This window comes from Theropithecus gelada, chromosome 4, assembly GCF_003255815.1.
Source record: "Theropithecus gelada isolate Dixy chromosome 4, Tgel_1.0, whole genome shotgun sequence".
NCBI classification, from domain to species: domain Eukaryota; kingdom Metazoa; phylum Chordata; class Mammalia; order Primates; family Cercopithecidae; genus Theropithecus; species Theropithecus gelada.
In genome coordinates this window covers 3,380,871-3,405,837 of record NC_037671.1, presented here as the reverse complement: position 1 = coordinate 3,405,837, position 24,967 = coordinate 3,380,871, and the positions used below count along the sequence as shown (strand labels likewise).

Sequence of the window (24,967 nt, the reverse complement as noted above, 5' to 3'; positions counted from 1 at the left end):
TTTTTTTTTTTTTTTTTTTTTTGAGACGGAGTCTTGCTCTGTCGCCCCAGGCTGGAGTGCAGTGGCCGGATCTCAGCTCACTGCAAGCTCCGCCCCCCGGGTTTACGCCATTCTCCTGCCTCAGCCTCCCGAGTAGCTGGGACTACAGGCGCCCACCACCTCGCCTGGCTAATTTTCTTGTATTTTTAGTAGAGACGGGGTTTCACCGTGTTAGCCAGGATGGTCTCGATCTCCTGACCTCGTGATCCACCCGTCTCGGCCTCCCAAAGTGCTGGGATTACAGGCTTGAGCCACCGCGCCCGGCCCTCCAACTTCTTAGTTGGGATGAAAATTTCTGTGGGAGACCAGTATTGAGTTGCTTTAACCAATACAGCACATCCAGCTTTGAACAAAAAATGACAAGGCAAAAACTAAAGACAACAACCCCATTTGGAAGAAACAGAGCGAGCATTAGAACCAGATTGAGGTGTGGTGAGGACGTTAGGATGATCGAACCGGTAATTTAAAACAGCTGTGATTATGTGCCGAGGGCCCTGATGGGAAAAGTGGATAACATGCAACAGATCAGTAATGTGAATAGAGAGATGGAGACTTGAAGAAGGAATAGAAAAGAAATGGTAGAAATAACTCACAGAAGAGAAGAGTGCCTTTGATGGGCACATCAGTAGACCGGACATGGCTGAGGAAAGAATCAGTGAACTGGAAGAAACGTCAGTAGAGTCTTCAGAAACTGTAATAGAGAAAAAAGGTTGAAGAAAATGGAATGGAACATCCAAGAATTGTGGGACAGTTACACAAAGTATAACATATGTGTAGTGGGAACCAAGAAGGGGAAGGAAGAAAAGAACAGAAGAAATATTTGCCATAATAATGGCTGAGAGTTTTTCGTAATTAATGATATTCCCAGATCTGGAAAACTCAGAGAACAGTAGGCAAGAAAGTACCCCAAAAAAAAAAGAAAAGAAAAGAAAAGAAAAAATCTGCACTTAGCATATTGTATTCAAACTGTAGAAAAATAAAAAACAAAATACTGAAGGATACTGAAGGAAGCTGGGGTTAGGGATGAAATGGACACCTTACATGAAGAGAGACAAGAATGGAAATTACATCAGGCTTTTTTCCAGCAACCATGCAAGCAAGTAAGGAAAAGAGACCCACCTACATAGAATTCCTCATCCAGTGAAATTATCCTTCAAACATGAAGGGGAAATAAACATTTTTCCAGACAAAATTGAGAGGATTTATTGCCATTAGATTTGCCTTAACTATTAAAAGAAGTTAAAATGTTAGAAGTTGTTCTTTAGAGAGAAGCAAAATGATATAGGTCAAATACTTGAATCTGAAAAATTCAAGGATGAGTTTTAGAGAAGGAAGGAATGAAGTGGCTTCTGGTTCCTTCCCCTCAGGTCCTGGCACCTGGCACCGTGCCTAGCACCTACACCCCCCATTGATGCTGAATGATATGGATGTGGAACGTAATGACTTAGTGGCTTAAAAAACAAATACAGTTTGTTGTTGTTGTTGTTGTTGTTTTGAGACAGTCTCACTCTGTCACCCAGACTCTGCTCACTGCAACCTCCACCTCCCAGGTTGAAGTGATCCTCCTGCCTCAGCCTCCCGAGTAGCTGGGACTACAGGAGTGCATCACCATGCCTGGCTAGTTTTTGCACTTTTAGTAGAGACGGGATTTCGCCATGTTGGCCAGACTGGTCTCTAACTCCTGACCTCAAGTGATCTGCCTGTCTTGGCCTCACAATGTGTTGGGATTACAGGCATGAGCCACCGTGCCCAGGCTCAATTTTTTTTTTTTTTTTTTTTGAGATGGAGTCTCATGATGTTACCTAGGCTGGTCTTGAACTCCTGGGCTCAGGTGGTCCTTCTGCCTCAGCCTCCTAAGTAGCTGGGACTACAGGTGTGCACCACTGTGCCTGGCTGAAAAAGACTTACTTTCTTGACCTACAGTTGCAACTTCTACATTTAAAGATACCCCAATGGACATAGCAAGTTCCCTGGCTCATGGAAAAGAGGAATTTATTCCAGAGACTTGGCAAAACTCTAAATAAGAAATGAAAATGTGTCTTACCCTCAGCTCTATAGATGTTAATAGTTACCTTATTGTGTCTTATGCAACAGAACATTTTCTTATGTGATGCAAGTTGTGGCATCATTTTGAGACCAATCATTCAGAGATTAAAGAGAAAGGAATATTTTCAGTGTGGACACTATGAGTTTTTAAAAGTCAAAATTACAGATTTTCAGACTGGAGGGAAGCATTCTATGGATTTAATTTGCCACACTGAAAAGTATTGATCACTTTCACCTGTGTGAACAGAAAGCCCTTTGAAGTCCTCCTCCCTGCCTTTTTTTTTTTTTTTAATTAAAAAAAAAGTTCTTCAGACCAAAAATGAGAAAACCACAGTGGATTATCCTCAGCTGTGATTGGTCCATTTCTTGCTATGACCTCAGTAGGAGTCATTATTGTAAAATGCCAAGCACCTGTTTTAGTCCCTGGCTCTGCCTAAGTTTTTGGCCCAAGGCAGAATCCAACAGATAGTACTGCCCCCAGATGGGGATCCTGCACAGGGACATACAGCCAAAGAACCTGCTTGTGTGGACGCTGAGCCGAACTTCACGTTTGCAGACTTTGGCTTTAGCAACGAGCTCACCTTTGGCAACAGGGTAGATAACTTCTGTGTCAGTGCTTCTTACACTGTCCTGAAACTCTTGTAGGCAACATACGCAGAAGTACGATGGCTCTGCGGTGGATGTGGGCGGCCTGGGAGTCACTCTCTATGCAGTGGTCGGTGGTCATCAGGTTTCTGTCTTACACTGGACAGAACTATTGCAGAGCTTCCAAAGCAGGTATATACCACATTCCCTTTACATGTCTGTGGAATATGAACACCTAAAGAAATTCCTGCTCCCAAACCCCAGTAAGAGAGGCACTTCAGAGGAAATCATGAGGGACCCACAGATAAATGTGGGCTATGAAGAGGAACTGAAACTACATCCAGCCACTCCCTGACTCCAAGGACCCCTGGCACACTGAGTTAATGCTGTCCTTGGGCTACATGTCAGGGAAATTCTGGACTCATTAATGGGCTACCGGACACGTCAGCTGGAGGGCCACACCATCACTGTGAAGTCCTTTCCTTAGCCAATCCCACCAGCTGTTGCAGTCCTTCTCCATCCTTCCGGGTAGAGCCTAGGGTCTCTCCAGCCCAAAGCAGCGAGCCTGCTCTTCCCACATTTTCTTTTTCCTGTAACAGAAAGTCAGTGGCTTGAGGAGGATCAGGAGTCAGGTTGAAAGACCAGCAGAACAGTCAAAGTGCCTGCCAGTCCTCTGCCTCCCCTTGAGATGAAGACTGGCCCAGCACAGCCTCCAGCATGGCCTTGTGGCCTCCCCCTCCACCCACAGCACTAGCAGCAGTGGTGGAACCCCAGACAGAATCAGCTGTTCCTAGGGTGTGTCCTCCAAAGGAGACTCCCTTCATACTGGGCAGCTTTGGTTAGGACCAGCAGAATTTGCCAGAATGTATAACCTCAGCCATTGCCTCTAGCAACGTTCAGGGCTGGCAGGGGACCACAGGAGGTTCCTTATCTTCCTCCACAGACACCTGTGTTTCAGGTTGGCTGGAAAGATCTGGCATGTAGCTGGAATGTGGGGAGTTCAAGCTGTGCTTGCTGCATTTCACATGGAGCAGGAAGAATCTGAGCTCCATGGAGTCCAAGGACATGGTGCGGGAGATCAGCCAGGTGCGGGATGCAGACAGGTGCGGGAGATCAGCCAGGTGCGGGATGCAGGCAGGTGTGGGAGATCAGCCAGGTGCGAGAGATCAGCCAGGTGCAGGAGATCAGCCAGGTGCGGGAGATCAGACAGGTGGGGGAGATCAGCCAGGTGCGGGATGCAAACAGGTGTGGGAGATCAGCCAGGTGCGGGATGCAGACAGGTGCGGGAGATCAGCCGGGTGTGGGAGATCAGCCAGGTGCGGGATGCAGACAGGTGCAGGAGATCAGCCAGGTGCGGGATGCAGACAGTTGCAGGTGGTAACACTTGTCCTTGAGGAGCAGACATACCAATTAGAGGTTCATTCCTAAGCATTTATTCAGCCCCTTCATGTGCCTCGCACCACGTAGGTAATAAATACAGTCAGCTCTCCATATCCATGGGTTCTGCATGGACAGATTCAACCAACCACAGATGGAAAATATTCAGGAAAAACAATGCAGCAATAAAAAATAACAAAAACAGTACAGTTTGATAACAGTTTACATTGTATTATGTATTATAAGTAATCTAGAGATGATTAGTAATCTAGAGTATGCTGGTGGATGCGCATGGGTTATATGCAAATACTATGCAATTTTATGTAGGGAACCTGAGAATCCCCAGATTTTGGTAACCACAGAATGTCCCAGGACCGATTACTCGTAGATCCCAAGAGAACACTCTTATCTCTACTTTTACTGGTTGAATGGTAGAGATTAGTATAGAGGGGGCGCGATTAATCCAGCCTGGGGCTGAGGGAGGTTAGGTTGGTGGGGAGTGAGGTGAGGGAAGGTGTAGCTTCCTACAGAAAGTGATGACTGAATGAGTGGATGGTGGAAGTTAGTTGGCTAAGGAGCAGGTGGGATAGGTGTTGAGAGACCCGATGCTGAGGATGACAGCAGAATGCAGATTTCAGCAGTGAGCACAGGGCTCTGCAGGCAATGAGAAGAGCACTTCTTTCACCTGAAAAGGTAGGGCAGAGGAATTAAGTTCTGGAATGCTGGAGGCCAACAGAGGCAGAAATCATGCGTCACCCAGAAGAGAGCGTGGGAAACAATGAGGGGACTGTAGGGGAGACATGATGGAGGCACAGCATGGCTGAGTCTCTTCCTGGGAATGACTTAAAGCGTTAATGCCTGAAAATTTCCAAAATTGTAAGAGACAGCTATCCATAGATCCTGGGAGCTCAGAGAAATACCAAAAATCCACACTCCAACATACCCTATTCCAACTGCAGAAAATTAAAAACCAATAGAAACTCTTGAAAGAAGCAACTGACTATAGGGGAGCACAGATAAGAGTCGTATGAGATGTCTCTTCAGAAACCGTGCAAGGAAGAATAGAGTGAAGTGAAATAAAGTGCTGAAAGAAAAAAACCCAGTGTATTAGGGCTTTCCAGAGAAACAGAATCAACAGGATACGGATGGATGGATGGATGGATGGACGGGAGGGAATTTATTAGGGGAACTGTCTTACATGACTGTGGAGGCTGAGAAGTCCCATGACAGGTGTTGGCAAGCCTAAGTTTGAAGGCCTCAGAACCAGGGGAGCCTACAGTGTGTCTGTCAGTGTGAGGCCAAAGGCCTCAGAACCTGGGGTGTGGGGAGTCACTGGTATAAGCCTGGGAATCCAAAGCTCAGAAGACTGTGGCATTCTGGTGATTCAAGAGCAGGAAAAGCTGAGTGTCCCAGTTCCAGAAAAGAGAGAATTTGCCTTTTCTCTGCCTTTTCGATCAAGACCCTCAACCGGCTTTGGGGTGCCTGCTCACAATGGGTGAGAACAGAGCTTTCTTACTCAGTCCACTGATTCAAATGCCAGTTACTTCCCCAAACACCCTCACAGACACACCGAGAAATAATGCTTTACCAGCTCAGCTGTCTGGGTACGTCGTCTTCCAGTCATCACACTTATCACCATCAAATTCTGTATACAAATGAAATTATCCTTCAGAAGCAAATGAGAAATACTTTCTCAGATAAACAAAAGTTGAGGAACTTTGTTACCAGTAAACCGTCCTTGTAAGAAACACTAAAAGATACTCATCAAAAAACAACAAAACGATAATGATGTAGATTAGAAACTCAGATCTACAGGAAGAAAGGAGGAGCATTGTAGATGAATGAAGGTAAAATAGTTTTTCTTAATTGATCTGACAGACAACAGTTCTGAAGAATAACAGCAACAAAACGTATGGTGATTATAGCTTATAGATAATTAAAATGAATGACACCAGTGTTGTAAGGGATGAGAAGAAGAAAGTGGGAATACTGTTACAAGGTACTTCCACTGTCCATGAATGGGGAAAGTGTTATTTGAGAGTGAACTTGGTGTAGTTATAAATGCATATTGCAAACTCTAAGATAGCCACTGAAAAAATGTTTGTTTGTTTGGTTTTTTTAACATAATTGCTATGCTAAGAGAAGAGGGAAAATGGGACTTTTAAGGCAGTGAAAGTATTTGGTATGATACTGTAATATTGGATACATGCAATTATAAGTTATACATTTGTCAAAACTCATAAAATGTACAACACAAAGAGCCCCAGTGTGAACTGTGGAACTTAGTTAATGGTGCATCAGTATTGGCTCATCAGTTATATAACAGCGGCCACACTAATGCAAGATGTTAATAACAGAGGAAACAGGAGGGACTGGTAGTGAAGGGGTAGATGGAAACTCTAATTTCAATTTAATTTTTCTGTAAACTTAATAAAACTGCTCAGAAAAAAAAGTTGTAAAGTGCCAAAACAAAACAGCAAAGCACCAAGTTTCCCAATTCTAAATAATAATTTAATAGACCTAAATTTTCTGGAAGTGATGCTGAACAGTTTTTGAAGTTCCTGTTGTAAACATAAGTAACATTTGAATCATTTGCTCAGTTTTGCATCAGTATGACTCCCATGGTGAAGATGGCTTTACGTATTTTCCAGTGGCTTTGACTTTTCCTCCTAGTTTCTGATATATTCCAGTCAATATGAGGAAAATACCAGTGCTGGAAACAAGAGAAGTGTCTTCTACATCTGAAAATTAAGGAGTTACAGCTGAAAATGTTTCATGTGAGAATGTTATTGGGAGAAAGAATGCTGACTTACCATCACCTAACGAATTGGCACACTCTTTTTGTGAAGGGCAATGTGGTATTTTTTGGCCATGAGGTCTCAGTTGCTATTGCTCAGGTGTACTCTTTGAGTGAGAAAGCAGCCTTAATGACATGGAATCAAATGAATGTGGCTGTGTTCTGATAAAACTTTATTCACAAGAATAGGTAGCAGACTAGATTTCTCTTGATGACTATAATTTCTTGACTCTTATTTTTATTTGTATTTTCTGTAAGTTATTGGGATATAGGTAGTATTTGGTTACGTAAGTTCTCTAGTGGTGATTTGTGAGATTTTGGTGCACCCATCACCCAAGCAGTATACACTGCACCATATCCTGTAGTCTTTTATCCCTCACCTCCCTCCCCTTCTTCCCCCCAAGTACCCAAAGNATCCTGTAGTCTTTTATCCCTCACCTCCCTCCCCTTCTTCCCCCCAAGTACCCAAAGTCCATTGTATCATTCTTATGCCTTTGCATCCTCATAGCTTAGATCCCACATATCAGCGAGAACATACAATGTTTGGTTTTCCATCCCTGAGTTACTTCTCTTAGAATAATAGTCTCCAGTCTCATCCACATCACTGCAAATGCTGTTAATTCATTCCTTTTGATGGCTTCATAGTATTCCATCGTATATACATACCACAGTTTCTTTATCAACTCATTAATTGATGGGCATTTGGGTTTTCCACGATTTTGCAATTGTGAATTGTGCTGTTATAAACGTGTGTGCAGGTATCTTTTTTGAGTATTGAGTTATTTTGCTGTGGGTGGATCCCCAGTAGTGGGATTGCTCAATCAAATGGTAGTTCTACTTTTAGTTCTTTAAGGAATCTCCACACTGTTTTCCAGAGCAGCTGTACTAGTTTGCATTCCTACCGGTAGTGTAGAAGTGTTCCCTGTTCACCGCATCCGGACCAACATCTACTGTGTTTTGATTCTTTGATTTTTTGATTATGGCCATTCTTGTAGGAGTAAGATGGTATCGCATTGTGGTTTTGATTTGCATTTCCCTGATCATTAGTGATGTTGAGCATTTTTTCATATGTGTGTTGGCCATTTGTATATCTTCTTTTGAGAGTTGTTTATTCATGTCCTTAGCCCACTTTTTGATGGGAGTGTTTTTTTTTCTTACTGATTTGTTTGAGTTCACTGTAGATTCTGGATATTAGTCCTTTGTCAGATGTACAGATTGTGAAGATGTTTTCCCACTCTGTGGGTTGTCTGTTTACTCTGCTGTTTCTTTTGCCACGCAAAAGCTCTTTAGTTTAATTAGGTCCCAGCAATTTACCTTTGTTTTTACTGTCTTTGCTTTTGGATTCTTGGTCATGAAATCCTTGTCTAAGCCAATGTCTAGAAGGGGTTTTCCAACATTATCTTCTAGAATTTTTATGGTTTCAGGTCTTAGGTGTAAGTCCTTAACCCACCTTGAGTTGACTTTTTCATAAGGTGAGAGATGAGGATCCAGTTTCATTCTCCTACATGTGGCTAGCCAGTTATCCTAGCACCATTTGTTGAAATGGGTGTCCTTTCCTCATTTTATGGTTTTGTTTGCTTTGTCGAGGATCAGTTGGCTGTAAGTATTTGACTTTACTTCTGGGTTCTCTATTCTGTTCCACTGGTCTGTGTGTCAGTACCACGCTGTTTTGGTGACTATGGCCTTATAGTATAGTTTGAAATCAGGTAGTGTGGTACATCCAGATTTGTTGTTTTTGCTTAGTCTTGCTTTGGCTATGTGGGCTCTTTTTTGGTTCCATATGAATTTTAGTTCCATATGTTTTTTCTAATTCTGTATAGAATGATGGTGGTATTAGGCCGGGCGCGGTGGCTCAAGCCTGTAATCCCAGCACTTTGGGAGGCCGAGACGGGCGGATCATGAGGTCAGGAGATCGAGACCATCCTGGCTAACACGGTGAAACCCCGTCTCTACTAAAAAATACAAAAAATTAGCCGGGCGCGGTGGTGGGCGTCTGTAGTCCCAGCTACTCGGGAGGCTGAGGCAGGAGAATGGCGTAAACCTGGGAGGCGGAGCTTGCAGTGAGCTGAGATCCGGCCACTGCACTCCAGCCTGGGCGACAGAGCAAGACTCCGTCTCAAAAAAAAAAAAAAGAAAGAAAAAAAAAGAATGATGGTGGTATTTTGATGGAGAGCGCATGGAATTTGTAGATTGCTTTTGACAGTATGGCCATTTTCACAATATTGATTCTACTCATCCATGAGCGTGGGTTGTGTTTTCATTTTTTTGTGTCATCTGCAATTTCTTTCAGCAGGGTTTTGTAGTTTTCTCTGTAGAGGTCTTCTGAAAGACCTACCTTTTTGGTTAGGCATATTCCTAAGTATTTTATTTATTTTTGCAGCTATTGTAAAAGGGGTTGAGTTCTTGATTTGATTCTCCACTTGGTTGCTGTTGGTGAATAGAAGAGCTGCTGATTTGTGTACATTAATTTTGTATCTGGAAACTTTGCTGAATTCTTTTATCAGTTTTAGGAGCTTTCTGGTGGAGTCCTTAGAGTTTTCAAGGTAAATGATAATATCTTCAGCAAACAGTGACAGATAGACTTCCTCTTTACTGATTTGGATGCCTTTATTTCTTTCTCTTGTCTGATTGCTCTGGCTAGGACTTGCAGTACTATGTTGAAGAGGAGTGGTGAGAGTGGGCATCCCTGTCTTGTTCCCATTCTCAGAGGAAATGCTTTCAACTTTTCCCCATTCAGTATTATGTTGGCTGTGGGTTTGTCATACATGTCTTTTATTACATTAAATATGTCGTTTGTATGCCAATTTTGCTGAGAGTTTTAATTATAAAGGGATGTTGAATTTTGTGAAATGCTTTTTCTGTCTCTATTGAGATGATCATGTGATTTTTGTTTTTAATTCTGTTTATGTGGTGCGTCATATTTATTGACTTGTGTATGTTAAACTACCCCTGCATCCCTGGTATGAAACCCCCTTGATCATGGTGGATTATCTTTTTGATATGTTGTTGGATTCAGTTAGCTTGTATTTTGTTAAGGATTTTAGCATCTATGTTCATCAGGGATATCGGTCTGTAGTTTTCTTTTTTGGTTATGTCCTTTCCTGGTTTTAGATATTAGGGTGATGCTGGTTTCATAGAATGAATTAGGGAGGGTTCCTTCTCTGTCTTGTGGAATGGTGTCAAAAGGATGGGTGCCAATTCTTTGAATGTTTGGTAGAATTCTGCTGTGAATCCCTCTGGTCCTGGACTTTTCTTTGGTGGTAATTTTTAAATTACCATTTCAATCTCGCTGCTTGTTATTTGTCTGTTCAGGGTATCTATTTCTTCCTGATTTAAGCTAGGAGGGTTGTATTTTCCCAGGAATTTATCCGTCTCTTCTAGGTTTCTAGTTGATGTGTGTAAAGGTGTTCATAGTAGCTTTGAGGGATCTTTCATATTTCAGTGGTGTCAGTTGTAGTATCTCCTGTTGCATTTCTTAGTGAGATCATTTGGATTTTCTGCCTTCTTTTGTTGGTTAATCATGCTAATGGTCTGTCAAATTTATTTATCTTTTCAAAGAACCAGCTTTTGGTTTTTTTGAAACAAAGTGTTGCTCTGGTGCCCAGGTTGGAGTGCAGTGGCATGATCTCGGCTCCCTGCAGCCTCCACCTCCCGGCTTCAAGCAGTTCTCCTGCCTCAGCGTCCTAGAACTAGCTTTTTGTTCCATTTATCTTTTGTGTTTTGTTGTTGTTTTTTCAGTTTCATTTAAGTCTGCTCTGATTACGGTTATTTCCTTTCTTCCGCTGGGGTTGGGTTTGGATTGTTCTTGTTTCTCTAGTTCCTCGAGGGTGGCCTTAGAGCGTCTGTTTGTGCTTTTTCCGACTTTTGATACAGGTGGTTGGAACTATGAATTTTCCTCATAGCGCCACCTTTGCTGTATCCCAGAGGTTTTGATAGGTTGTTTCATTATTGTCATTAAGTTCGAAGAATTTTTTAATTCCCATCTTGATTTCGTTTTTGACCCAATGCTCATTCAGGAGCAGGTTATTTAATTTCCATGTATTTGCATGGTTTTGAAGATTCCGTTTGGAGTTGATTTCCAGTTTTATTCCACTGTGGTCTCAGAGAGTGCTTGATATAATTTCAATTTTCTTAAATTTATTGAGGCTCATTTTATGGCCTATCATATAGTCTGTCATGGAGAAGGTTCCGTGTGGTGCTGAATAGAATACATATTTTGCAGTTGTTGGATGAAGTGTTTTGTATATATCTGTGAAGTCCATTTGTTCCAAGGTATCTTTTAAATCCATTGTTTCTGTTGACTTTCTGTCTTGATGACCAGTCTAGTGCTGTCAGTGGAGTATTGAAGAACCTACTATTAATTGTGTTTCTGTCTGTCTCATTGCTTAGGTCTATTAGTAATTGTTTTATAAATTTGGGAACTCCAGTTTTAGGTGCATATATGTTTAGGATTGTGATATTTTCCTGTTGAATAAGGCCTTTTACCATTACGTAATTTCCCCTTTCTTTTAACTGCTGTTGCTTTAAAGTTTGTTTTGTCTGATATAAGAATAGCTACCCCTGCTGGCTTTTGGTGTCCATTTGCATTAAATGCCTTTTTCCACCCCTTTACTTTATGTGAGTCCTTATGCTGAGTCTCCTGAAGGCAGCAGATCATTGGTTGGTGAGTTCTTATCCATTCTGTGGTTCTGTATCTTTTAAGTGGAGCATTTAGGCCATTTACACTCAATGTTAGTATTGAAATGTGAGGTACTGTTGCATTCATCATGCTGTTGCCTGTGTACTTTTTTTTTTGTTTTTTTTGTTTGTTTTTGCTTTGTAACGTGCATTTTTGTTATAGGTCCTGTGTGATTTATGCTTTAAAGAGGTTCTGTTTTGTTGTGTTTCCAGAATTTGTTTCAAGAGTTAGAGCTCCTTTTAGCAGTTCTTGTAGTACTAGCTTGGTAATGGCAAATTCTCTCAGCATTTGTTTGTCTGAAAGACTGTATCTTTCCCTCATATATGATGCATAGTTTCAGTGGATACAGAATTCTTGGTTGATAATTGTTCTGTTTGAGGGGGCTGAAGATAGGGCCTCAAACCCTTCTAGCTTGTAGGCTTTCTGCTGAGAAATCTGCTGTTATTCTGATAGGTTTTCCTTTGTAGATTACCTGGTGCTTCTGTCTCACAGCTCTTAGTCTTAGCTCTTTCCTTAGTCAGAACTGGGTATAACCCGATGACAGTGTGCCTAGGTGATGATCTTTTTGCAGTGAATTTCCTGGGTGTTCTTTGTGCTTCTTGTATTTGAATGTCTGAGTCTCTAGCAGGACTGAGGAAGTTTTCCATGATTGTTCCCCCAAAATACATTTTCCAAGCTTTTAGATTTGTCGTCTTCTTCAGGAATACTGATTATTAGGTTTGGTCATTTAACATAACCCCAGACTCCTTGGAGACGTTGTTCATATTTTCTTCTTTTTTCTTTGTCATTGTTCGATTGGTTAATTTGTAGACCTTTGAGCTCTGCATTTCTTCCTTCTACTTGTTCGATTCTGTTGCTGAGACTTTCCAGAGCATTTTACATTTCTAAGAATGTGTCCAAAGTTTCCTGAATTTTTGATTGTTTTTTCTTTAAGCTATCTATTTCCTTGAATATTTCTCCCTTCACTTTTTGTATTTATTTGATTTCCTTGTGTTGGCTCCGCCTTTCCCTGATGCCTCCTTGATTAGCTTAATAACTAACCTCCTGAATTTTTTTTCAGGTAAATCAGGGATTTCTTCATGGTTTGGATCCATTGCTGGTGAACTAGTGCGATTTTGGGGGGGTGCTGAAGAGACTTGTTTTGTCGTATTACCGGGTTGGTTTTCTGGTTCCTTCTCATTTGGGTGGCCTTTGTCAGAGGGAAGGTCTAGGGCTGAAGGCTGTTGTTCTGATTCTTTTGTCCCACAAAGTGTTCCCTTGATGTAGTGCTCTCCCCCTTTTCCTGTGGATGTGGCTTCATGTGAGCTGAACTGCATGATTGTTGTCTCTCTTCCAGGTCTAGCCACCTAGCGAGTCTACCCGACTCTGCACTGGTACTGGGGGTTGCCCGCACAGAGTCCTGTGATGTGAACCATCTATGGTCTCTCAGCCGTGAATATCAGCGCTTGTTCCAGTGGAGGTGGCAGAAGGTGCAGTGGACTGCGTGAGGAGGGTCCTTAGCTTTGGTGGTTTAATGCTCTATTTTTGTGCTGGTTGGCCTTCTGCCAGGTGGTGCTTTCCAGAAAGCATCAGCTGTAGTAGTGTGGAGAGGGACAGGCGGTGGGTGGGGCCCTAGAACTCCCAAGATTGTGTGTTGTGTGTCCTTTGTCTTCGGCTACCAGGTTGGGTAGGGAAGGACAATCAGGTGGCGGTGGGGGGTGGGGGGAGGGAGGGGTGTGTGGATGGGGGTGGGGGGGTGGGAGGTGGGAGGGGTGGGGGGGTGGGAGGTGGGAGGGATGGGGGGTTGGGGAATGGGGATGGGTGAGTCTTGGGGGATGGGGGTGGAGTTGTGTACCTAGGGGCATTATGGCTGTCTCTGCTGAGTCATGCAGTTTGTCAGTGAAGTGGGGGAAAGCCTGCAGTCACAGACCTCACCCAGCTCCTACGCATAACTGAAGGGCTGGTCTCACAACCACCATGCCCCCCCACAACACCCCAAGTGGCAAGATAGGCTTAAAAATCTGCCCCAGGCTACCTGCCTCCCAGCTGTGAACTAAAAAGGCTGGGTTCTCTCCCTGCCTGTGGAGTCTGCACACCGGATTTGCGTCCTCTCCCAAGTTCTGGCCAGGAGGCTTCTCACTCCGTTCAAATTGTTACAAAGTTCAGTTAGAGATTTCCTTCTCCCTGTGGAGTTGCACCCCCTGCTCCTCAGGCCACCTTCCAGATGAATCCCTGTGATGCCAGGCAGGAATGACCTGCAAGGGGACACAGCGAGCTCCCAGGGCTTTTCTGCTGCTTCCTCTACCCCTGTATTTCACTCGCCTCTCCACATTGACTCAGCTCTAGGTAAAGTCGGAAACTTCTCCTGCAAACAGACCTTCAGTGTCTTCAGTGGGAGTGTGTGTTTGGGAGAGGAAGTTCCCCCTTTCCCACTTCCACAGCTGGGGCAGTCACAGTATTTGGATTGTCTTCTGGGTCCTGCAAGAGCAGTTTACTTCCTTCAGAGGGTCTGAGATTACTGGTATTGTTCTTGCAGTCAATCTGGGGCTAAAATTCACAACGCAAGCCTTCCCATGCTGCTCTCTCTGGGCCTGCGATCTAGTCCTGCCTCCTGTTGACACAATGATCTGTCCCCCTAAATCCGTTTCCTGACTCTTGATCTAAAATGTGCATCAGGGAAGCTCACTAAATAAGTAAATAAAGAGATTCGACAAAAGAAACTTTAGTGCATTCCTCAAGATTTCCTGCAAGGTCAGATATTACAGGTAAACAGTTTAGATTTTGGTTTGTGATTTGGAAACCTAGCATGAGTGACTCCATTTTGAGTTGCTCTGTTGGGTGTAATGCAGCAACTCAGTTCAAATCAGTGGCTTTTCATAATTTTATTTAATAATGCTATATGATCAAAGCTACAGGTAGGAAAAATAGTGGCTCTAAATGTTATTAAGCAAAGAGAATGAAAACAAATGGACTAAGTGTTCAGTCCAGAAAGGTAGGAAGGAAATAGCAAAATGCAAAAAGGAGTTAATACTGAAGTGGAAAGTGATGAATTTGATCATGGTTCTTCTGAAAAAAGAAAATAGAATTGACAACTTACATCAAAGACTATAAAAATTAGTAAAACAGTCATTGATTGGCACATCTAACTCTGAGAAAATAGATTTTTACATATAAAAGCATATTAACTTTGAAAATCAAAATGACATTTCTGACTTTCTCAAAATACAGTAAAATTGTCTTAAGACATACGGACATAGAAGCATGAAAGAAATTCCCAAATACTCATACCCAGCAAGGCACTAGAAATAGATGGTTTTAGAAGCTACTTACAGGAAACCTACAAGGAACAGATTATTCCTGTACTATTTAAGCTACTATAAGGTGACAAGTATGGGAAACTTCACATTCTTTCTGTAAGTGAAACATAGCTGCTGTGGTTATAGAACTGCCCAATAATATTGAAATGTTGAATGTGTCTGGATACCAAAAGCAAATTAATAGTGCAAGAGAAGGTAATTCTAGACCAATTACAAGTAAAATTAAAGATGTAGAACTCCTAAGTAAAATGTTAGTAAATCAAATCCAGGAGTGTTTAAAGGACTGGAACATGGAACCAAGTACTGTTTATTCCTAGATTATACAGTAATTCAGTAATTGGAAATCTATTACTTTAATTTGCTATATTAGGTGAGAAATTATCTTGAAGGATGATGAAAAACTATTCGATAAAATTTAATATCCATTCCTAATTTTAAAAGTAGAACCCCAAGAAATTAAGACTAAATATTTTGTTTGCATAATAAAGTATTAATAGCAAACATCATGTTAATGGTGAAATGTTAAAGCATGGATTATCAACAGGAGGAATAATTCTTGAGGGGACAAAATAAATTGACATAAAGTAAAGATATACATATAGTATATAATACAGATATATATTATATTAATGGTATTATTAATAAAATTTCATGAAGGGCAATTAGGGAAAAAACCTAAAAAGACTCTTGGGGGCACTAATGACAATTTGGGAAACACTGCTCTATAGGATTCCTCATTAGTTACAAATAAGACAGATGCTAGTACCACTGTTATTCAGCAGTGTTTTGAAAACTACATCAAACACAATGTCAGTTAAATAAATGACATAAACCTTGAAGAGTAAAAGCCATAATTATAGTACATGAAGATAGTAAGATTTTCTACATAAGAAACATAAAAGATCAGTTGAAAAATTATTTCAGGAGAGCTCAGTGACTTGACTGACTTCAAGATACTATATATTATGTGAATTCCCCAAGAACAGAACTGAATAATTCATTGACAGTCAAAAAAATGGTTTGAATAAGTGGGAGGATTTAATGTAAATATTTTAAATATCCTGGCTAGGCGCGGTGGCTCACACCTGTAATCCCAGCACTTTGAGAGGCCAAGGCGGGCAGATCACTTGAGATCAGGAGTTGGAGACCAGCCTGGCCAGCATGGTAAAACCTCGTCTTTACTAAAAATACAAAAATTAGCTGGGCATGGTGGCAGGCACCTGTAATCCCAGCTACTCAGGAGGCCGAGGCGGGAAGCAGAGGTTGCAGTGAGCTGAGATCACGTCATTGCACTCTAGCCTGGGCGATGAGAGTCAGACTTTGTCTCAAAAAAAAAATATATATATATATATATATATATTTTTTAATATATATACAAAATATCCTGAAATTACCTTGCAATTTATACATTTCATACATTCATGTAAAAATTTGTGTTGAACACCAGTTGCATGGCAGATACTGTTCTAAATGCTGGCTGTCCAGTGGTATACGGAACAAATAACTCCTCTAAGTTACATTATTGTGGTTAGAGCTAGACAGCAAACAAAGAAGTGTAAGTATGTACTATGTCAGGGTGGTGATAATTCCCAGCAAAATTCCAGGAAGATTATTTTTAGACTCTGACAAAATATTTTTGAGTTCCTCTGGAGCAATATCTGTGAGAGAATGAGAGAAGTTCTGAAAGATTGTCCTATTCGATATTGAAATATAATATGGAAATTAAATCACTGGTACAGGTGCAAGATAGGGCAGTGGGAGAAAATATAGAGAGGGCCAGGAAACATTGAGGCAAAAATGAGAATTTTTTGTCTAAAATAAAATTGACATTTCAGATTAGTGGAGAAGTGGATTGTTTAGTGAATTGTGTGTATCAGCTAGGTATTCGGTACTGCAAGATTTCAACTGAGTCAAACAACTAAGTCATAAAAACAGATAACATTAAAGTACCAGAAACAGGACTTTGAAAGCATGATCCTAGAAGTAGTAGAGAAAAGGTCAATAGGTTTGACATAAAAAAAGATTCAGTATTTCCCAAGAGCAAAGAGTACCAAAAACAGTGTGAAAAGTCACATGATAAACTGGGGAAGATATTTACAGTACATGTAATGGACAGAGGGTTAATGTTCTTGCTAGATATCTTGAAATCAAGAAAAATAAACTCAGTAAAAAGATGCGAAGGCCATAAAATGGAATTCACACACAGTGCAAGTTGAATTTTTTTTTTTTTTTGCCTGCCAGAGTGCCACAGATGAAACAGATTGCTAATACCCAGTGTTGCTGGTGGGCTAGAGTGTTCACGCAGCTTTCTGCAGACCAGTTTGAAAATATTTATTAGGATTTTAAAAGTGCATTCATTGACGAGCACTTCACTTCGGAATTTAACGCAAGGAAATACTTGGGTAAATGGGCAAAACTTATTTTGTACAAAAATATTCATTGTGTTCATAATAGCAAAAAATTGGAAATCATCTGAGTGCCACTTGTATTCTAACTCTATACATTGGAAAACTGAGCAGCCATGAAAATGATGTAGATCTGTTTCACCAACATGGAGAGATGCCTGTTACATATTTTATGTGTGAAGATGAGGTTGTAAAATGTGTGCCTAGTATGCTATAATTTCGTACGACCCGTGGAACTCTATCTTCATGTACGATTGATGAAGATGGTATCAGTGTGTATGCCATAGAGATTAAAAGTGGTTATTTATCTGAGTGATGACTTTGTCTTCATAGTGGCGAGAATACTGAGGAGTGTCAGCAGTGGAATGCCTGCTCTTCTCATAACCGGAGCGGAAACGGAAGCGTTTTGTGAGAGGGCTGGCGGGCAGGTGAGAACGGCGTTGGCGCGCCCACCCGGCGTCGGCTCCAGGCCTGGGGCTGCGGAAGCCAGAACAGAGCCCGGAACCCGAGTGCCTTCCCTGCTGGGGCCCGGAGGGAGGGCGGGGAGGGCAGCGCCGGGGACCCCAGCGGACCGGAAGGACTTGTGGCACGCGGCATCCCCCTCAGAGGCCCCGAGTTGCCTTCGCTGTGGCGTCATGAAGTTTCGCGCCAAGATCACCGGCAAGGGCCGTCTAGAGCTGTTCATCCACGTCAGCGGCACCGTCGCGAGGCTGGCGAAGGTCTGCGTGCTCCGCGTGCGCCCTGACAGCCTGTGCTTCGGCCCCGCGGGCTTCCGCGGCCTCCGTGAGGCCGGGCTGCGGTGCGAGGCCGGGCTGTGGTGCGAGGTGCGGCGGGGGGCCTTCCAGCAGTTTCGCATGGAAGGTGCCTCGGAAGACCTCGATGAGATCCACCTGGAGCTGACGGCGGAGCACCTGTCCAGGGCGGCGAGAAGCGCGGCGGGCGCGTCGTCCCTGAAGCTGCAGCTGACCCACAGGCGCTGCCCCTGCCTCACGGTGGCGGTGGCGCTGGCCTCGCCCCTGGGCCGCGCTCGCAGCGTGGTGCACGATCTGCCCGTGCAGGTGCTTCCCCGGAGAGCGTGGCGAGACTGCCCGCCGCCCAGCCTGCGCGCCGCCGACGCGAGCATCCACCTGCCGCGCTGGAAGACGCTGAGGAGCATCGTGGAGAGGATGGCGAACGTGGGCGATCACGTGCTGGTGGAAGCAAACCTCAGGGGCAGGATGACCCTGAGTATGGAGACGGAGGTGGTGTCCATTAAAAGTTACTTTAAAAATCTTGGAAACCCTCCGGAGTCGGCTGGTGTGCCTCCACACAGAGACCCGGAGAGCATGGTGCAAGTGCGAATAGATAATCGGAAGCTCCTGCAGTTTTTGGAGGGACAGCAAATAAATCCCACGATGGCCTTATGCAATATTTGGGACAATAGCCTTCTTCAGCTTGTTTTGGTTCAAGAAGATGTCTCTCTCCAGTATTTCATTCCTGCTTTGTAAAAATTCAGCCAGCGTAGATTTCTTTTTTTTAAGCTTATGATCTTTTCAAAACTGAAACAGACCCTGAGTTAATTGGGTTGAAAGTTTGCACCTTCTCTGACTTATACAGGGCGTATATTTTGTGGAGCCCTTCCTCCTTTGCAAAATTTATATTAAAGCATTGATAAAACAGTTGGGTAATTTATGTTTTTGTTTGTTGGGTTTGTCAGGTTTTTTTTCCTGCTTAAGATTCTAACAAGAAAATTATTCTTCAACTCTTTTTTTCGGGGGGAAAAACAGGGTTGTAATGAAATAAATATTTTTGAATCCTGAAACAATTGCATCAGTATTTTATTATAAAATGCTGCTGTTGTAAAGCGGGAAAGTTCTCATTTTAAAATATGCATAAATGTTTTTCGAGGGTATTTCTTATGTAGAGAGCTGAATATATCTGCAAGATGAAAGGTATTTAGCGTGTGTGCGCATTACATATTCTTTGTTAAGCTGTGTTTTGTCGTAGGATATATCAAAGAATGTATCAGTATACATGGTTTTGAGATTTATTATCTACATAGTTTGAATTGCTTATTTATTAGATTCATTTTTCACAATTTTTCACATGTATCATATTCACATTAGGAATCAAGGAAATATAGGCGTATCTCAGAGATATTCCAAGTTTGGTTCCACACCACTGCAAAAAGCAAATATTGCAATAAAGACAGATGAGTTTTTGGATTTTCAGTACATATAAACCTTATGTTTGCATTACACTGTAGTCTGTTGAGAGTACAATAGTACTATGTCTAAAAAAGTATACATCTTAATTTTAAAATACTTCATTGGTAAAAAATGCTACTCATCATCTGAGCCCTCAGCAAGTCATAATCTTTTTGCTGGTGGGAGGTCTTTATCTCCCTCTTGATAGCTGCTGACCGATGCTAGTGGTGGTTGTTGGAAGGCTCAGGTAGCTGTGGCAGTTTCTTAAAATAAGGTAGTGAACTTGCTGGATCGATTGACTTTTGTGAAAGATTTATCTTTATCATGGGATGCTTTGGGTATTTTGTCCACAGTAGAACTTCTCAAAAACAGTCAGTCCTCTCAAACCCTGCTACTGGTTTATCAACCAAGTTTATACACTGTACTAAATCTTTAGTTGTTATTTCAACAGTATTCACAGCATCTTCACCAGGAGTAGATTCCATCTCAAAAAAATCACTTTCTTTGCTTATCTATAAGAAGCAACTCTTCATCTGTTTGTTTTATCTTAAGAGTGTAGCAATTCCTTAAGGCTCTACTTTTTTTTTTTTTTAAATCAGGGTCTTACTCTGTCACCCAGGCTGGAATGCAGTGGCACAATCATGGCTCACTACAGCTTCAAACTTCTGAGCTCAAACAATCCTCCTTCCACAGCCTCCCCCGTAGCTGGGACTATAGGTGCATGCCACCATGCCCAGCTAACTTTTTAATTGTATTTCGTAGAGAGGGAGTCTCACTATGTTGACCAGGCTGGTTTTGAACTTCTGTCCTCAAGAGATCCTCCCACCTTGGCCTTCCATAGTGCTGGGATTATAGGCATGAGCCACCATGTCCAACCTCCACTTCTAATTCTAGTTCTCCCGCTACTTCCACCACACTTGCAGTGACATCCTCCACCAAAGTCTTGAACTCCTTGAAGTCATTCGTGCTGGTTGGAATCATCTTTTAGATTCCTGTTAATGTTGATATTTTGACCTCCCATGAATCATCAGTGTTCTTAATGCCATCTAGAATGATGAATCCTTTCCAGAAGGTTTTCCATTTACTTTGCCAAGATCCATTAGAGAATCAGTATCCATGGCAGCTATAAATGTACAAAATTTATTTCTGAAATAATGAGACTTGCAAGATGAAATTACTCCTTGATCCATGGACTGCAGAATGGATATTGTGTTAGCAGTCATGAAAACATTCATCTCCTTTTGTGTCTCCACCAGAACTCTTGAGTGAGCAGATGCATTGTCCATGAGCAGTAATATTCTGAAAGAAATCTTTTTTTCTGAGGATCAGGTTTCAACAGTGGTCTTAAATTATTCACTAAACCATGTGGTGTAAACAGATGTGCTGTCATCTAGGCTCTGTTGTTCTATTGATAGAACACAGGGAGAATAGATTTATCATAATTCTTAAGGGCCCTAGGATTTTCAGAATGGTAAGTGAGCATTGGCTTCCACTGAAAATCACCAGCTACATTAGCTCCTAACAACAGAGTCAGCCTGGCCTTGAAGCTTTGAAGCCAGGTATTGACTTCTCCTCTCTAGCTATGAAAGTCCTAGATGGCATCTTCTTCCCAGCTGTTTGTCTTCATTGAAAATGTGTCATTGAGTGTAGCCACTTTCATCAGTGATCTTATAATAGCTAGATCTTCTGGATAATTTGCGGCAGCTTCTGCATAAGTACTTGCTTCACCTTGCATTTTTATGTTCTGGAAATAGCCTCTTTTGTAAACCTTATGAACCATCCTCTAACTACAGCCTTTTCTTCTGCAGCTTCCTCGCTTCTCTAAGCCTTCATAGCATTGAAGAGAGTTAGGGCTTTACACTGGGTTAGGTTTTGGCTTAAGGGAATGTTGTGGCTGGTTTGTCTTCAGTTTAGATCACTCATACTTTCTCCGTATCAGCAATAAGGCTGTTTCAGTTTGTTATTATTCATGTGTTCACTGGAGTAACTTGATTTCCATCAAGAATTTTTCCTTTGCATTCATAACTGGGCTAATAGTTTGCCACAAGAAGGCCTGACTTTAGGCTGTCAGGTCGTTAGACATGGCTTCCTTACTAAGCTTATTTCTAGCTTTTGATTTGAAGTGAGAGACTTGAAACTCTTGCTTTCACTTGAGCACTTAGAGGCCATTGTAGGGTTATGAATTGGCCTACTTTCAATATTTTTATATCTCAGGGAATAGGGAGAGAGAATGCTGGTTGGTAGAGCAGTCACACACACATTTATCAATTAAGTTCCCTCTGTCATATGAGCCTGGTTTGTGGTGCCTCAAAACAGTTACAGTAGTAACATCAGAGAACACTGATCACAGATCACCATGACAGATAGAATGATAATGAATACATTTGAGATAATGCAGGAGTTACCAAATGTGACACAGAGACATGGAGTGGCACATGCTTTTAGAAAAATGGCACTGATAGGCTTGCTTGATGCAGGGTTGCCACAAACCTTCAATTTGTAAAAAGTGCAGTATCTGAGTAGTACAGTAAAGTGAAGCACAATAAAAGGAGGTAAACTGTAGTCAAGTTCATGTTAACTAAAATGTTGCTTTAAGGGTAATTTTTGGATAAATCAGGTTTCCATTCATCCTCTTCCCTTCCCCATCCCCAGCCCCACCAGTATTCCAGTACTTTACTTATAAAATAATTCTTACTGTTTCATTGTTTTGAGAAAAAGGAAGAGAGGGGTTATAAAAGGATGGTATAGTGATGAACAGTCTCAGGGAGAGGAGTAGCTCATATTCTTTTATACTAAATTTTAGTTTAGTTTTTTTGGTGGCTTATGCAGTAAGATAAGCCGTTAACTTGGCAACCTTTATATTTGCATAGTTAGTAAATTCCCATGACTACATTTTATCACTAATGAAAAGTTTCCTACTACTAGATTTGGTGATAAAACACTTAAACGTGTTAATTTATTTTGTTTTGATGATTTCTAAATTCCACCTGTGGTGGTGTGGAAAGAACACACAAACGTTAGACCCAGGCAAGTCACTTGAACCCTCTGGCTTATTAAGATCTGTTTCCTTTGGACTAGATTCTGATTTAATGCTATTAAAGTTATAACATGGGAAGTTTAAACAGTTGTTTTCAAAAGTATTTCTGAAGTAGTCTTTAAAAATTATTAATAACCACTTTGGAGGTATAGTGTATGCTCTTTGAAACTATACCTTCTGAGTTACATATAAAAATGTGTGAATATTTTATTTGGTGAGCATTTTCAGAGCTGTTTGCAAAGTTTTTTTTGTTTGTTTTTGTTTGTTTTTTTTTTTTCTGAGATGGAGTCTCACTCTGTCATCCAGGACCGAGTACAGTGGCATGATCTTGGCTCACTGCAACCTCCGCCTCCCGGGTTCAAGCAATTCTCCTTCCTCAGCCTCCTGAGTAGCTAGGATTCAGGCGCGCACCACCACATCCAGCTAATTTTTGTATTTTTGGTAGAGATGGGGTTTCCCCATGTTCATCAGGATGGTCTCAAACTCCTGACCTTGTGATCCGCCCGCCTTGGCCTCCCAAAGTGCTGGGATTACAGGCGTGAGCCACCGCGCCCGGCCATAAAGATTTTTAATCAAGCCATTTTTTGGTTCATTTAAAAAATGTTCTGCCCTCATGAGCACTTCTGTAGACTTTATATTATTTTTATTTATTTATTTATTTTTTTGAGACAGAGTCTTGCTCTGTTGCCCAGGCTGGAGTGCAGTGGCACAATCTCAGCTGACCCTAACCTCAGTCTCCTGGGTTCAAGTGATTCTCGTGCTTCAGCTTCCCGAGTAGCTGGGATTACAGGCGCCCGCCATCACGCCTGGATAATTTTTGTGTTTTTATTAGAGATGGGGTTTCACCATGTCGGCCAGGCTGGTCTCAAACTCCTGACCTCAAGTTATGTGCCCAACTCAGCCTCTCAAAGTGTTGGGATTACAGACGCGAGCCACTGCGCCTGGCCTTTTGTAGACTTTAAATGCAAGAGCAGAATGCAGCACACATGCCTTACTGCAGTGAGGAAGGTACAAGATCTGCAGGTATTGATTGATGTAACGGAAATTCCGTATCGTGTTTGTTTCAGGCATCACTTCCAAATTTTTTCCCTTTTCAGAGCAATTAAATGAAAATTTTCAAACTCTAATAAAAAATATTTTTTACTGGTTTCATACTCTCTCTTCTTCTTTCCTCCAGTTGTCTGTCTCTAGTTCTGTTGCTTTGTCTTTATATACTTAATAAAACCAAGAGAAATGAAAAATCTTATGGTTTGTTTTAGAACATAAATAATTTTACAGTTTAATCTTTGATGGATTATTATGGTTTACTTTTAGTAATTCATTAACAAGAAGTATCTATCAAAAGTTTTATAGCCTAGTTTTGTAATGTAGCTTTTGAAAATGGAAAAGATAATTTATTATTCTACTTAGGTTATTTCCTAATCTGCAGAGATATGTTGCCTATAATATTAAAAATCAATAGAACATCTAAATATAATGTTTTAACTAATATTGTATAATTATACAATAAAAACATTTTACAATACAGAAATTTAAAAATGAATAGCATGCTATTATTATCATTTTTAGTTTAATTATGAAAAACTAGAGAGTGCCTGTTTCTATAGTCATGCATTAGTTGCTGAATTTAAAAGCTTTGTAAAGGACTCTCATAGGAACAAGAGCTCAGAAATGCCTTAGAGCTGATCTCATCCAATCATCTTGTTGGTAGATGAGAAAAGTTTCGCAGTGCGTAAAAGTCAACAAGCGTTTTTATTTCCTAATGCCAGAACTCAGTTTAGAACCCAGTCTCCAGACTCTTCATAAATGTTTCAAGAGACTTACAGCTTGGATATACTTTTGTTCATTACAATAAATCTAGAGTACCATATGAATGTTTTACTTAATTTATAAAGATAAAATTTAAATTTAAAAAACCTCGAACTTTTTGGAAGGGCGTTGTCATTTTGTCCTTGTTTGAAGATGTCCTTTGCTCTTGCAGGCAGGCAGGAATTTATTTGCTGCACAAAATGATATTCAGTGAAAATAAAGTCTTACATTAAAAAAAGTCAAAGCCTCAAGTTTACAAATTATTTAAGCATCTTCCATTGTTTCTCATAGGGAGACTACTGAGAAGCAAGAAAACACTATGCCTTTTAGGTTTCACTGTATCTGTAGAAAATAAGTGATTGGAAAATGTATTAAAGTGCTTTCTTATACCCAGAATTTATTGTCCCACTAGATACCATTTGCTGAAAGCTAAACTGACTTATTCATATGACAGACTTGTACTTTTTAAAAATTTTGCTGCTGAAAACAAATTACTCTTGAGTGTATATTTATTCAGTGAATATATTGCCATTATCAAAATAAATCAGACAAGTGTCTCTTACCCTGGTTAATTTCTGTAAGGACCCTCCTGGTTCCGGTTATCCCCATTTGGGTCCAGGCATTTGAGAAATACTTGGTGAATTAACATGAGTCTGGAAACACATCAGCATTATGATTTTTTGTTTTTAAGCAAACCCGTAACTCTCTTTGG

General features: G+C 41.3%; 2 protein-coding genes across 3 annotated transcripts in view; both read left to right on the top strand.

Annotated features, from left to right (window-relative positions):
• HUS1B (HUS1 checkpoint clamp component B) overlaps positions 1-18,878 on the top strand; it is a 39,903-nt gene extending 21,025 nt beyond the window's left edge. Inside the window, exon 2 of the mRNA XM_025383678.1 lies at positions 17,564-18,878. Within this exon, the coding sequence (XP_025239463.1) occupies positions 17,589-18,710 (1,122 nt within the window). The 5' untranslated portion in view covers positions 17,564-17,588 and the 3' untranslated portion in view covers positions 18,711-18,878. The remainder of the gene's footprint in view (positions 1-17,563) is intronic.
• The window catches only part of EXOC2 (exocyst complex component 2), a 203,884-nt gene that overhangs the window by 21,102 nt on the left and 157,815 nt on the right, over positions 1-24,967 (top strand). Inside the window, exon 3 of one of the 2 annotated variants that reach the window (XM_025383677.1) lies at positions 17,564-17,651. The exons of the other annotated variant lie outside the window; for it this stretch is intronic. The gene's annotated coding sequence lies outside the window, so the exon portion shown is untranslated. The remainder of the gene's footprint in view (positions 1-17,563; positions 17,652-24,967) is intronic. 2 annotated transcript variants of the gene reach the window in all.